Here is a 14,883-nt window from a genome sequence, read left to right on the forward strand (position 1 = left end):
ACATGCGCAAAGCACACTGATTTAGATCCATGCCGACTGAGAGTGGCATGTGTGCCCAATTTTATTTGTATACACTGTTAGACATTTCAAAGGGGTTTTACAGTAACCTCAGTAAGTTACTGTAATTAAGATTTACAGTAGAAAACTGTATTTGATTAACAGCTGCAAACTGTACTGTTTTACAGTAAATTACTGTAAAAAAAATCCAATTCAACGGTATACTACTGTAATTCATTCATTTTTAATATAGATTTCATTAGATTTGATCATTTTTATATAGAATTCATTTTATTTTTACTCTACATAGGTACTACTGGCATTCAATTAAAACACACAATAATTACAAAATATCAAATTCTTTATTTAAAACATTGCATGTACAACACTTGCATCTTCACCATTTCTCCTGTCTTAGGACATTTTGAAGTGCATTATGTTCTGTATACAGTATAAATATATCTATCTAAATCTTCTGGATTTATACTCACAAAGAATCTTTAGGCAACAGAAACATAATGGGGGAAAAAGATAAGCCGCCAAAGAATAGTCAAGTCAAGCCACTTTAACAATGCAAATTGTGTCAAAGCAGCTTTACATCAGCTTGATATAAATCTGGGTGGCTTTATATCAGCTTTGCAGTATTTAGACGGGGAAATAGTTTATTGAAATAGTGTCATTCTCCTCTGGCCAGACAAAATCAGCAGTTTAAATCTAGGCTAAAGCAGAGTCAGATTGTGCAAAGGACTCATCTGGTTCCTGTGGTCTTGTCCCGATGGCCGTCTAGGAGACAGGGTTTTCACTGGGGATCAGTCTCTGGGGCCCATCTAGTTATCCTCATCTCCGCTGACGTTCAGGGCTGTAGAGGTCATCTCTAGGTGCTGATCCACCATCTGATCTGGATACACCTGGATCCGGGTGGCTGCAGTGACCATCTGATCTGGATATAGTCTGGATCTGGGTGGCTACAGTGACCTCGGAATAAGAAAGAAACAGACTAATATTAGCGTAGATGCCATTCTTCTAAGGATGTAACAAGTACATTGGGTGTTTTGGAAAGTGTTCCCGGTTCCGGTTGACCTAATTAATGCAGCTTAACAATCCTTTAATGGATTTGAATTATAGAAATGCGATAGTGTATTATGTGTAAGCCAGGTTAAAGAGATGGGTCTTTAATCTAGATTTAAACTGACATAGTGTGATTTTTCTGCATTTGACATTGAGAGCATAGGTCGTAATTAAGATATTTTTTTAAGATGGAAAAATGCAGTTTTACAAATGCTAGAAACATGTTTTTCGAAGGAAAGATTGCTATCAAAAAGTATGCCTAGGTTCCTAGCTGATGACGGAGAATTTACAGAGCAGCCATCAAGTATTAGACAGTGATCTAGGTTATTACATGCAATAATCTAGTTTTTGGTCCAATAATTAACACCTCTGTTTTTCAGAATTTAGCAGTAAGAAATTGCTAGTCATCCAGTTTTTGATATCAACTATACATTCCGTTAGTTTTGCAAATTGTTAAGTTTCCTAATGATATCTCCCAAGGGTAACATGTAAAGCGTGAAAAGTAAGGGGCCAAGTACTGAGCCTTGATGTACTCCATACTGCACTTGTGAATGGTATGATACCTCTTCATTTACTGCCACAAATTGATGGCGGTCAGATAAGTACGATTTGAACCATGCCAGTGCGCTTCCTCTAATGCCAACATAATTTTCTAGTCTATTTAAAAGAATGTTGTGGTCGATAGTGTCAAATGCGGCGCTAAGATCCAGTAACACTAATAGCGAGATACAACCACGATCAGATGATAAAAGCAGGTCATTTGTAACTATAATTAGAGCAGTCTCAGTACTATGATATGGTCTAAAACCTGACTGGAAATCCTCACATACAGTATATAATTTTTCTCTAAGAAGGAACATAGTTGTAATGATACTACCTTTTCTAATATCTTTGACAGAAAAGGGAAATTCGAGATTGGTCTGTAATTAATAAATTCTTTGTGGTCAAGTTGTGTTTTTTTAATGAGAGGCTTAATAACAGCCAGTTTGAAGGTTTTTGGGACATATCCTAATGACAGTGATGAGTTAATAATATTCAGAAGAGGATCTATTACTTCTGGAAGCACTTCTTTTAGGAGCTTAGATGGAACAGGGTCTAACATACAGGTTGTTGGTTTAGATGATTTAACAAGTTTATACAATTCTTCATTTCCAATAGAAGAGAATGAGTGGAATTGTTCCTCAGGGAATCTATAGTGCACTATCTGATGCAATACTGTGGCTGACAGCTGCATGGTTACAATTTTATCTCTAATAGTTTCGATCTTGGAAGTAAAGTAGTTCATAAAATCATTACTACTGTGCTGCTGGGTAATGTCTGCACCTGCTAATGTTATATTTTTTGTTAATTTAACCACTGTATTGAATAAATACTTTGGGTTGTGTTTGTTTTCTTCTAAAAGAGACATAAAGTAAGCAGATCTAGCAGTTTTTAAGGCTTTCCTGTAGGAGAGAGTATTTTCCCGCCAGGCAATATGAAATACCTCTAATTTTGTTTTTCTCCTGCTGCGTTCCATTAGGGCCCGAGTGTGCTCATTATACCACGGTGTTGGACTCTTTTTCTTAATCTTCCTTAAGCTTAAAGGAGCAACCGTATCTGAAATGCTAGAAAAGAGAGTCCATAGTTTCTGTTACATCATCAAGTTGTTCTTAGCTATTGGATATGCTGAGGAACTGAGATAAATTAGGAAGATTATTTATAAAGCAGTCTTTTGTGGTAGAAGTGATGGTTCTACCATATTTATATGGTTGGCTTTACAGCTTTAGCTATATGGAATATACACAAAACATAATATTTTTACCTTGCTTGCTGGTCTTATTTTCTCGTAAGGTGCATCGACACACAGCGCAGATGTTCTCCGGAACTCTTCCACTCTCACGGATTGGACCCGTGAAACCCTGCCCTGCTGCTTCCATGTCTTCCGCGGACGCAGACTCGACAAATAGAATATAGAATAATAATATAGACAATATAGAACCCATTATATATACTATCTACAGTGGATGTGGACAGTAAAGTGATGCTCCGGTATATTTATGACGTACAGATGTACTCCAAGTGCTCGCGCTGTTTCTGACACGAAGGACAAATGGATTGTCCAATCATTAAAAGAGATGTAACACATCCAGTGTAGTCAGTCCCAAGCTGTTGTGGCGTTGTAGACATGGTGTAAGGCAAATCCTGTCAGTCCAAATGTGAAAAATTAGGAAAATAAAACAACCTCAATAGAATGGCGCCAAAGAGCAGCAAATACAGTAGTATGCAGCAATTTTAAAAAAATACAGTAAGTCTCTGTATGTGGGGTCTGACGTCACAGGAAATTCCCATGATGCAAAGGGTATTACAGTTATTTACTGTAAAGGGAATTTGCAGTATTATACTGGGTGATATACCGTAAATAACTGTAGAAATTACAGATTTTCCACATGCTGGTAGCTTCAGTTTCATTTAAAATAATTTAATTTAGGCTAGGTGTTTATCATGAATGTTGTTTATGTTGAATCCCACTACAATTTATGTTTGTTTTATACTTAAATTTTTCAGTCCTGTTGTGTTCTGAATACCATTAAATTTAAAAGATTTATTTAACGTATAAAATACGTTTTTATAGTGTTTGTAAACATTTCATTTTATTTACTTTTATTTTATATTATTTCGGCATGTATTTGTGTTCTCTCTCACTCTCTCTCTCTCTCTCTCTCGGTGATGCATTTTTGATCAGGTACAACCTATTTACTGGAAAATACAGTAATCTAAGTCTTCTGAAGAGACATAATTGCTTTACATGATGATTTAATTTAGAATTTTATTCAATTTATGAACATTGATCAATACATGCATAGAGCACATCAAATATGGTGAATGGCATGAGAGTGAGTCATTTATTAAATTTTTCATTTTTGGGTTAACTAGTTTTTAAACTGTGAAAATCCATTATTAAAATACTAAAGGTGTATTATGTTTTATTTATTATATGAAAGAAACATTTCCACCATGACCTACAATTTTGCCCCATTAAGGTTGTTTCAAAAATTACGTTACTTGGTTACTTAGGAGGCAAATGTGTAAGTGAAAAACATGCTTGACATGAAATTTGAGACATGCGATGTGTGAAGATTAATTATCACCTGTTAAAATCAGTTATCACAATTATTTTATTGTGTGTCATTTCAGTTACAACCAGTAAATTTGCCAAGTCATGCAAAAACAGTGTTAATGTTATTTAAATCTATTTAGCAAAGCATAGAACACTTCAAACCAGCACTAACCATCATAAACTAATTATTCTTTCAGAACTGAAATAAAAAAAAATATATAAAAGTGTCAAAAAGGCCTCTGACTGCAAAGTCTGCAATAACAGCAACACAGTAACAGTATAGATACCACTAACATGATGATATCTAAAACATTTATGAGAAACTGTTTGAAGAACCGCTTCAAGTGTTTGTCTCGGTGACAACATGGAGAACATCACTTGAAGTTCTTGACTGAAGTCTGAAGGACTGGGTGAGAATCAAGTGCAGTCAGTGAAAAATACATCACAATGTTTTTGTGAAATAGAGAGCCTTCAGTTTCATGTTATACTGTCTTTAGGCCAGTCTCATTCCCTGGTCAGCCATTATAGCCACATTCTCTCTCTTCAAAGCCCTGATCATTTCCGTAAGTTCCCCCTTACTCTGTAATCCTGTCATCCCTCTGGTTCTTTCCTCCTTCCTATTTTCCTGGTTCTTCCCTCCCTCTCTTCAACACTCGTTAATCCAGACTGACTTGGCAGAAATGTATTCATACCGCTTGAGCTGCTGCACTTCTAACAAATGCTGCAAACACTAACTCAAATCACACTTCTGAAGGCTGTGGAAAACAGAAAAAATGCTTCAAAGTGGAGCGCCACCGCAGGTTTGTGAACTGTTCAAGGAATAGTTAAATTCTGTCATCTTTTACTCATTTTTTTGTCATTCCAAACCTGTATGCTGTTATATTTTCAGTGGAAAACACAATCGAATGTGTTAAAGAATCTCTATTCAGTTCTTGCCATACAATAACAATTCAGTGAGCAAACTCTAAAAAGAACACCATAATAGCAGCATAAAAAAGTAGTTCATGACTTGTGCATCATATTCTCAGTCTTCTGAAGTCATATGATAGCATTGCAAGAGATTTGCAAGTCATTATTAATTTATGCCGCTAAATCTAGCCTGCATCTGCTTCCAAATTCAGTGATGATTTTAACATTTTTAATTGATGATAAATAGTACTGTATATACAGCATTTAGTGAGTAAGTTGAAAATGGCTTTCTTCTTTAGGAACAAATTATGTTTTTCGTTTGATTGTGTGAAGCAACATTCTTGCAATGTGTTGATTTTAATGTCTGTTTCACACAAAGATATTGTATAATACTACATGTTATATGGACTAGTTTTATGACACTTTTAGGGCTCTTTTTGGTGCCATTATACACTACCATTCAAAAGTTTAGAGTTAGTGACAAGTAATTAATACTTTTATTCAGAAAGGTGGCATTAAATTGATTACAAGTGACAGTAAAAAGACCTTTATATAGTAATGCTACAAAAATGTATATTTCAAATAAATGCTGTCCTTTTTAACTTTCTTTTCATCAAAGAATCCTATATAACAGTTTCCACCATATATTAAGTAGCGCAAATTCTTTTTCTATATTTGATAATGATAAGTGTTTCTTAAGTGGGAAATCAGCATAGTAGAATGATTTCATGTGACACTGGACTGGAGTAATGGCTGCCATCACAGGAATGTATTACATTTTAAAGTATTTCAAAATAGAAAAGTTATTTTAAATTGTAATAATATTTCACATTATTTAATGTAGTTGTGATAAAAATAAATGCAGCCTTGCTGAGCACAAGAGTACTTCTTTCAAAAACATAAAAAATCTTACCGATCCCAAACTTTTGAGCGGTAGTGTAGTTGTATAAAGAGTCTTAAAATATCTCCACAGAATAAAATAACAGCATATGGGTTCGGAACGACGTCAGGTTGAGTAAATGATGACAGAATTTCTGGGTGAACTTTTCCTTTAAATGGCAAGCTTAAATGACACAACGGCCCGGCCTCTGTGCTCTGCCTCTGTGCCTGTCGGTGGGTCTGGTTTGTGACCCGGAGGCTTGCGAGAGGCTTTTATTCAGGGTTACAGGGGGGCTGTAGTCATTTGAAAAAATCACTCCTGCTTCTTTGTGCTGTAGAGTGGAATTGGCAGAAGTGAAGTGAGCACAGTGCGGTTCTACACACAGTGGGACTGTGTGGCCAATCTCTATGTGTGAGTGTAAGGGTTGCGAGGAGAATGATGGGTATTTGTGTGTATGACAGGCTAGAAAGAATGAGGCAGAGAGAAGGAGTGAGAGAGTGAAAGATGAATTTTACTGCTCTCACGGATCCATTGTGCGAATGTTTGTGTAGAAGTCTGTGTATTGTGTCTCTGTCTATGTGGATAATGGACTTCCTTCGTGTTTTGATTCCATTTGGCCGTCTAATGAAACCTAATTAATTTTGTTGACATTTGTGGACCCCACACTGATATGAATGAGAGGGCTTTTTCTCCTGGAGGTTTGTGAATGCTAATCAAGGATATTAACCTAATTCTGTCGTATATGCATTGCATGGCATTTTTTTACTCATTAGTGGCAATTAGCATTCTGAGCCGTAGAACTCTGAAAGGTCTCTTCCAATCTACAGCGTGTATCCACAGTTAAACTTCCTTGTGACATTTTAATAAACCTCCATCGTAGACTGTGCTCCTATGGTAGGAGTTTCACGCGGGTGACCTTGTCCGCTGGGATGCGTTTCTACAAGTTTACGGTCAGAGAACACATGGAAATGATTTGATTCAAGGAGATGATTGAATTTGTGATGTGCTTCTCTCTTTGTCGCTCTTTCTCCCTCAGGCATCCTGCGTACTGCAGTTCCAGATCTAGATAGAGAAGCACAGGATCAGTATCTAGTGGTGCTGCAAGCTAAAGACATGGGCGGCCATCTTGGTGGACTGTCAGGAACGACAACGGTTACTGTACGATTGATGGATGTCAATGACAACCCTCCGCACTTCGTACAAAGTGAGTAACTTTCCAAATCATGTTTATGCATATCCCTTGCAGAAGTTTACCAGTTAAATTTAGGCTTTGATGCAGGTAAAAATCAGCTGTGGCCAATTTGGTGGGTTACTTTTCCTAAATTATGTTCACTCATTCATTTCTTGGGGAAGCTCACATAAGCCAAATCTGCGCAGATTTAGCGCAAATACTGAACTAGTGAGTTATCGTGATATATTTATATATATTTAAATAAAGCCTATTTGCACAACATCCAAACATATCTAGCTTAATTGAACATACCCATGCTAAAGTCTCACACCGTGTCTACTCAAAATACAATAGAGCACATTATAATCAGTGATGCTGTCTACACTGGATGCAGCGCAGCGTGACAAATCCTGATTGCAAACTGATGCCTCGTTCTATTTATGACGTACTGACACAAAGTACAAAATTATTTGCAGTGGTTGCTTTGTCGTGTCCAGTGTGGACAGCTTGAAGGTTTTTTCTTTCTTTTTTTTTTTTGGCTAGTAGGAAGTTATGAATGGCTGGTGAGTGAAAAACTTGATTTCAAACCCTGCATGGTTAAATTACTATAGTTAATAAAAGCCACCTCTTTAATAAAAAAGACACTCTTTGAAGTACATCACATAAAACCCACAAGAGAATTGCTTTCTTTTTTTAATCCATGGGTTCCCACAGGAATTTTGAGGAGTTTCATTGAAATTGAAATCATAGATTTTGTTTTGGGAGTGAAATAAAGTCTAAACTAACTTGCACATTTTGTGCTACAACATAAATTACACAAAGGCATGCACAATTAAAAAAAAAATGTTTCTTGAGCACCAAATCCACATTTTAGAATGATTTCTGAAGGATCATGTGACATGAAGACTGAGTAATGACTGTTAAAAATGCTGCTGAAAAGTGCTATTCTATAAACACATTAGAAATTCCAGAGGAAACCGATGACAAATCATATCACACTTCCATGACAACTTTTAATAATTCATAAGAGATGGTGCAATCTTACAACATGGATCTTCTTTGGATTTTTAAATAGGGTTTATTTATTTTTTGGGCGTAGAGGTTTGGTTTTATAGTTAGGTTTAGGTTTGCAGTATTTGTGTGTGTATGAGTCTGTGAATTCTTCCAAACCTTGTGTGAATTCCCACAGCTTTTCATGAGACTGGATTGGCAGGTTAATATTCTAGGTTGGCCTTCAACTTATCATGACTTCAAAGCTTGCCATTAGTGAAACAAATGACATACTCGTGACTACTTTCAAGTACATTTTCCCGTCCCCTCCCTACTGTTTCCATCAATAAGAGTGGCAAAATCCCAGAACATTTGACTTATATTGTTTTGTTTTCCTAAATGATTTTGAGAATTATGTAAACCATATAAACCAGCTATTTCCAAGAATGGGAGACAGGAGAGCTAGAGTTAGAGGTTGGTTAGAAAAAGAGCCTTATCTAGTGCTCACCGTCAGCTGTTTAACTGTCCCTGCATATGGCCGTAACACTATCAAACACAGCCTCCCTCCAGTTCTGCTCAATTACTGTACATACCAGCCCTTTATTAGTACGGTCAAAACAGGGCCCGTTCTCTCCCAGCGTCAGCTCTGCCCTTCACATTCTTTGTTTTTTTTTACCGGGGTGAGCTAGGGTGAGATTATCTGAAGACGTGTGGGGAAAATATATCAAAGTCTCACCCAGGTAGACGTTCAGGTTCACTGAGCAAGGTTGGGTAAATCTCCTCGTATTTGGAAGCCGATTTAGAAATCTCTCTGAGAGTTCGCTTCAGATAAAAGCAAACAAATTACAGGCGTTTTGGGAGCTGTTTTGACCATTGCAATTACGTTTGAAGAATGTTGCGGGGAGCGTCGAGGCTGATGCATCCCTCGGTATAATAGATGCAGACTCAGGTGCAGGGGGAGTTGAGCTAGTTTATGTAGTTTTAACAGCCTTGGCTGCCGTGTTGGGCATCCGAGAGGAGCAGAGCAGTGCACTATGCCCGTGATGGATGGCTGGGTAGATTGTTTGACAGATGACTACATAGGTACGCCTGTTAAGATCAGTGTCTTTTTTATGAGGCGACGAGATAAGAAGCAACGATACTGAGAAGGTTTCATCATAAATATTACTAATTTATTTCCCTGGAGTGTCTGCAGATGAAGAGCGAAAGTACAAAAGAAAAGGAGAAGGGAAACGAGACGATTGAGGGAAGACGAAAAAAGCTAAGATAGCAAAAGAAGCGAGGGAGTTTAAGAATAGAGGAACTAAATGATAATCACCGTAATTTGTCCACAGACAGAGCAAGAAAGCAAAGAAGAAAAAAAAGGCTGACAGGGAGACGGAGATGGGAAGGAAAGGAGAGGAGAGGTGATGGTGGCACAAGAAAAGGGACAGCTTAACTCTGCTCTGAGAATGGAATCAATTTTATTTATGGGAGTGTGTGTGTGTCTGCCTGACTGTATGTTTGTGTCTGTGTGCCCACTCACAGCTTTAAATCATCTGTTATATTCTGTCTACACTGGAAGCTTTGAAGCTGCATGTCAACAATGTTCTTTACTAATCAGCTGTGAGCTTAATTTAAGCAACAGTGAAGTTGATTTCATTATTGTATTACATTATTGATTTGTTTTGTTTGTATTTGGCAAAATCTGTTAAAAAAAAAAAAAGAGAGAAAATCTAACTGACCCTAAACTTTTTAACAGTAGTGTAGCTAAAGAATGAAAAGCTACACCACTGTTTAAAAGTTTGGGGTCAGTAAGATTTTTTTTCAAATGTTATGCATTCAAATGGTAGTAAAGACATTTATATTGTGACTGTATAATTATTGTAATTATATTTTTGATCAAATAAATGCAGCCTTGGTGAGCATTAGAGACTTCATGAAAAACATTTAAAACAATCTTACCTACCTTAAACTTTTTAATGGTAGTGTGTATGGTTAAAAACTAAAGATGATTTAAATCAGGCCCTTTTTTAAATTAAACAAATCACAAGTCATTGATCATAAGTAATGATCAGAAGTTATTTAAATGTTTAAATTATATTCATAGAATAAAAAAATAATTTTATTTCAGGCAGACAGGGAAAATAAAGCGACTGGAGCATCTGTGCAGTATAGTCAAATTCATTTGTTATAATGGGAATGATTTCATTTTGATGCATCACAGTATGCGCTGCATGACATGAATGAATGTTCACTAAAAGGCTGTTAACACTGACAGTGATTTAATGCAGAATCAACATAACAGAAGTATAATATTTTAATTAATATTTTCAAATAATAGATTTTATTTGTATTTCTATTGAATTTTTTAATGAACTGATTTAATTTAAATTACATTTATTTTTTAATATATTTATTATATAAATAATTTAATTGATATTTATTTAATGACAACTTAAACTTAAGATGTACAGTTTATTTTGATAAATCTTTTGCATGCATTGGCTCTGGAATTTACACAACTGTCCAATTATGGAGTGGAGGGATCAAAGGAACCATGACTGATTTAATGAGTCATTAAAAGTTATTGTGTTGTCGTTTTGTTAAAAATTTTCCATAAAACTGTGTAGTCTGTTTACACACATTAAACGTGTGATATATATATATATATATATATATATATATATTTTTTTTTTTTTTTTTTTTTTTCAGATCATAGCAGGAAAAATGGGATTAGAGTAGCTCTGCAGTGAGTCAAAAATAGAAAAGGGCGTTCTTCAACTTTCGGGGCGATGCAACTGACGCTGTCATTGATTATAATGGGAGCGATTATGTTTTGCCGCTCGTGTCCAGTGTAGACACTGTGTTATTCCATCTGTCTGTTCTCATATGTCTTCCCTCCGTCTCTCTCTCCATCTCTCACACATGCCATTTACACACTCACCAACTGGCTGATGAGAGGAAACTCACGTGCGTGCTCACAGGAATACACATCAGCTTCTGTGTCGCACGCACATACACATTCATGTCACATACCCGCCGCGTTCGACAGTTCATCAGGCTAAGGGAGGAGAGAGGACGGCTGGAGATGGAGAAACTCGGAGGTGACAGGCTTTGTCATCAACCCCTAAGGGCTCATTTTCATTCAGCATCCTTCCCTCTCGCTCTTTGGCTTTCCGAGCATCTCCTTGATATGTGAATTTCTTTTCTCGACCCTCTCCAGCCCTCCTCACCCTTCTGCCCTCAGCTGGAGTTGCTTTTAAAGGCTCTGCAGTGGTCAGCGGCGCAGACCGATGATAAAACACTGTTCATCAAAACACTAACTGTGTGCTCTCAGCGGACCACAAAGCCCATTTATTTACACTCTCATCAAAGCATAAAGCTATTTAGCCTTCTAGCTATGCATTATGGAATCATGTAGTGTCAAGTTCAACAGGCGATTAGAACTGATGCATATATTCTCTTGAGTATAATGGCACTAAAACGCCACAGTTTGGATGTAACTAAGATGCACCCTGTAAACTCATCTCAGCCTCTGCTGGAACCCATTTTAAAAGTAAAGGATGTGTAAAATGTAAGGAATTTGTTGCTTGGCATCTCAGCAATGTGTCTGATGTTGAAAGCAAGAGGTTTTTTGCGCATCCATTGTGACTTTTCCCAATCAATTCACACGTGTAGGAGTGCTTTAAGCGGTTTCTCTCTTGGTAGTCAGATATGGGCTTTCGTGGGTCCTGAACACTCAATTAAAAATGAAAGTACCTTCACAATTAATTCTATTTGGTGTGGCCTCCCACCAGCAGCGAGAGTCTCCAGCTATTTGTATTCGCAAGCCTCATTCAATCCCGTAAGGTTGTATATCTGTGTTTTCGCCGCGCTTGAAGCAATAAAGACGCGGAATGCATGTCTGAATCCGTAAAGATGCGTCCCTGGGGTGATTTCTCCGAGCGTGAAGGAGGGATGAAGGAAGGAAGGGATGAGAGGAGCACTAACAGCCTCATCTTGGCCGTACCAGTCCGCTGTAATCACACAGACTCGTTTTCATCTCACGCTGCGCTCAGGAACACAGAAGATGTGCTTTCTTGGTACGCTGGCGATCTCGCGGCTTCTTATCTGTGACGCGTGGCCTGGTCTTTGTCCATTTCCTCCAGTCAGTTTTCTGGAGAGGTGCTCAGCCATGTGTTCTGATTGGATAATTTGTTGACTGATTTGGCTGATTGGGTTTGGTATGAATAAGGCAAGCAGGCAAAGCGCTTCTGACTCGCTGGCTGCCTGTGGGGTCTCCTAGGGGGGCTATAGATAGCAGTGGAGCATGAAAACGTCTCTGAAATCGCTCCGTCGTATCACAACGCCCAATTAGAGCTGGGATTGGATGGTCCCCGGTTCCACATGAGGCACTGGTAGCTCTGCGGTCATTTGTGGTGATGACTGCATCTTTGCAGCTCCCGCTTACACTTTATGTGCAGGTCCGAGTAGAGGGTATTCGAGGTGAAACGTCAAAGACATCCGTGAGTCACTGTACGCTGTTTGAATGTCATTAATGAGAGAAAAATATAGTAGAGTAGCACTGCAAATCCTTTTTGAGGTTTCAATCACTAGCATCAGATCAAAAAGACCTGCCGACTATCCAGTCTTTTCTCAAGAGGCCAAATTATCTGTGGAAGAACCTTTACTTTTTTTTTGTGCAATATTAAGCTTTCTACATCAGTAGTTCTCAGCTGGTTTTGCTACAGGACACTGATTTTTAAGTTTAGTTTGGGTTGGGCTGCTAGGAGGCCTGTTAAAAAAGTTTAGAGAAAAACAGTTTAAAAAGAAAAGAGAAATAAATATAAATACAAACTTAATGAATTTGACATTATTACATTGTTTCGTTATGTTTTCTAAGGACTAGCCCGAAATCACAAATATTTTTTGTTTTTGACACTTTAATGCCAGATATGAATATAAATTTTAATATAATATTTTTATTTTAGTTGTATTTATTTTTTTTGTTATTAATATTTTTTTGTGTTTGTGTAATTTGTTTTTCATTTAATATTTATAATCATTTCATGTTTATACTAATTAAATATTTTTACAGTATAATGCGTCTTTATAAACGAAAATATATACAGTAAACTTAGTTTTGTTTTGTTTTGTTTTTGAGGGAGAGCATCTTGTGTGCAACATCTCATGTCATGCAACTGCCAAAATATTTGTTTATGTCTTAACAAAAGGATATGAGAAGCATTTTTAAAAGCTGATAAGCCTATTCATTTTGCTGTCTTGGTTATGCATGTTTATGTGGTGATTTGCATTTTATTATTTGCATTTATCATTGTTCTTTTGCTAGGAAAATCCAGCATTATAGAAATTCCTACACTTTTGAATCTGACACAAGGGTGACAAAACTCTGTTATTCTCTGACTTCAAAGCAAGTGGACAGCGATACGAGCTGTAGGGAAACTTTTTAGGTGAGTGTTGGTCCATTGTGTGTGAGTTTTTGAGGAATAACCCAGAGCCAAACGTCAGCGATGGAATCAATCAGGAGGTTGGCCGTTGTTCTATCAGCGACAGTGAGAGTGGAGTGCGGGAAAAATGGTCAACGATTTCGCTTTTCTTGTCATCTACCCTGGCAGTGTGCCTTCACGCAGAATAATAGGAGTTAGAGCCATTCTTCTTGTATGGAGGCAGAGAACGAGCAATGTGGAGGGGGTAGGTAAGAGGGAAGTGATTTCCATGCTAATGGGAATGTTCCCGGCAGGGCTTTCTGTCTGCGCCTATGTCTCTATGATGAATGCAGCCGTCGGACTGCCAGCGCGACGGGGGTCTCGCACCAAACCGCGAACTCGCAACTTCCTCTCTCACGCATGGCGAGGAAAAGAAAGTGAAGTGGGCACTCGCATAGAACTGAAAGACGGACTCTAAGCTCCGGCTGAATAAATTAGCGAATTCATGGCTTATTTCTTTGAAGTTCTGCCATTTGCGTTCTGGACACTGGCCTATGCATTGACGTCTTTTATTATTTAACATGCCATATATACATGTTGGTGAGTAATTGGAGAGTGAAGTATTTGAAGAAACGGTGCTCTGGGCAAGGTCTATTTTAGATTATGGGCACGTTGAATCACAGGATTTAGTTATACGGCACAGTGTGCCAGGACTCTTTGAGGACATTGTTGATGGAGGTCACCATACGGTGATCTAATTCCAGCAGTTAGTACGGAAACATTGCAGCAAGCAGTGAGCGTTAGTCCAACCTGGGCGATTTAAATGCTGCCTTGGCCACGTCACATGACCCGAGGTGTCCTGGGAGAGCCAGACGCAGCCTGACAATATACACCAGGAGGCCTGGACACAATCGTCGCTGTTATTAAAGTGGAATTACGGAGGGAGGGATTTGATATTAAAGTCATTTTGAGCTGAGGGTGTGGATGTGTTTTGATTACCCCACAGCCCCAGTGGTCTTTGTGAGAGAAATAGAGTGAGAGTCCTCTGGAGGTATTAACACCCCGAAGCAAGCACACAACACTGATTTCACCACCTGTATTTCTCCTCAGAAACAGTGCAGTCTTGACATAAACACAATCTCTGTCCCTTCTCCTTCTCATTTTCTGTCCACTTTCTCCTGCCATTCTCTTTCTCAAGCAATATCGGTCACCATTCCCAGCTAGTTTTCTCATTTTCTGTCCTTTTTCTCTTCTCCTAAGAAACTTGTTGGCCACGTATATATAAGTTTTATGTCTGACAAGACTTTATATGACTGAATATTAAAACCTATACCAAGGTTTGAAATTAACCTGGACTTGGTGC

At 37.9% G+C, this 14,883-nt stretch overlaps 1 protein-coding gene across 3 annotated transcripts in view; it reads left to right on the forward strand.

Moving 5' to 3' along the window:
* The window catches only part of LOC131530779 (uncharacterized), a 150,929-nt gene that overhangs the window by 96,598 nt on the left and 39,448 nt on the right, over window positions 1–14,883 (forward strand). For all 3 annotated transcript variants that reach the window (XM_058761225.1, XM_058761242.1, XM_058761233.1), the window contains one exon: window positions 6,988–7,155. In XM_058761225.1, coding sequence (XP_058617208.1) covers window positions 6,988–7,155 — 168 coding nt within the window. The remainder of the gene's footprint in view (window positions 1–6,987; window positions 7,156–14,883) is intronic.

Source organism: Onychostoma macrolepis, chromosome 02 (assembly GCF_012432095.1).
Source record: "Onychostoma macrolepis isolate SWU-2019 chromosome 02, ASM1243209v1, whole genome shotgun sequence".
Classification (NCBI taxonomy): domain Eukaryota; kingdom Metazoa; phylum Chordata; class Actinopteri; order Cypriniformes; family Cyprinidae; genus Onychostoma; species Onychostoma macrolepis.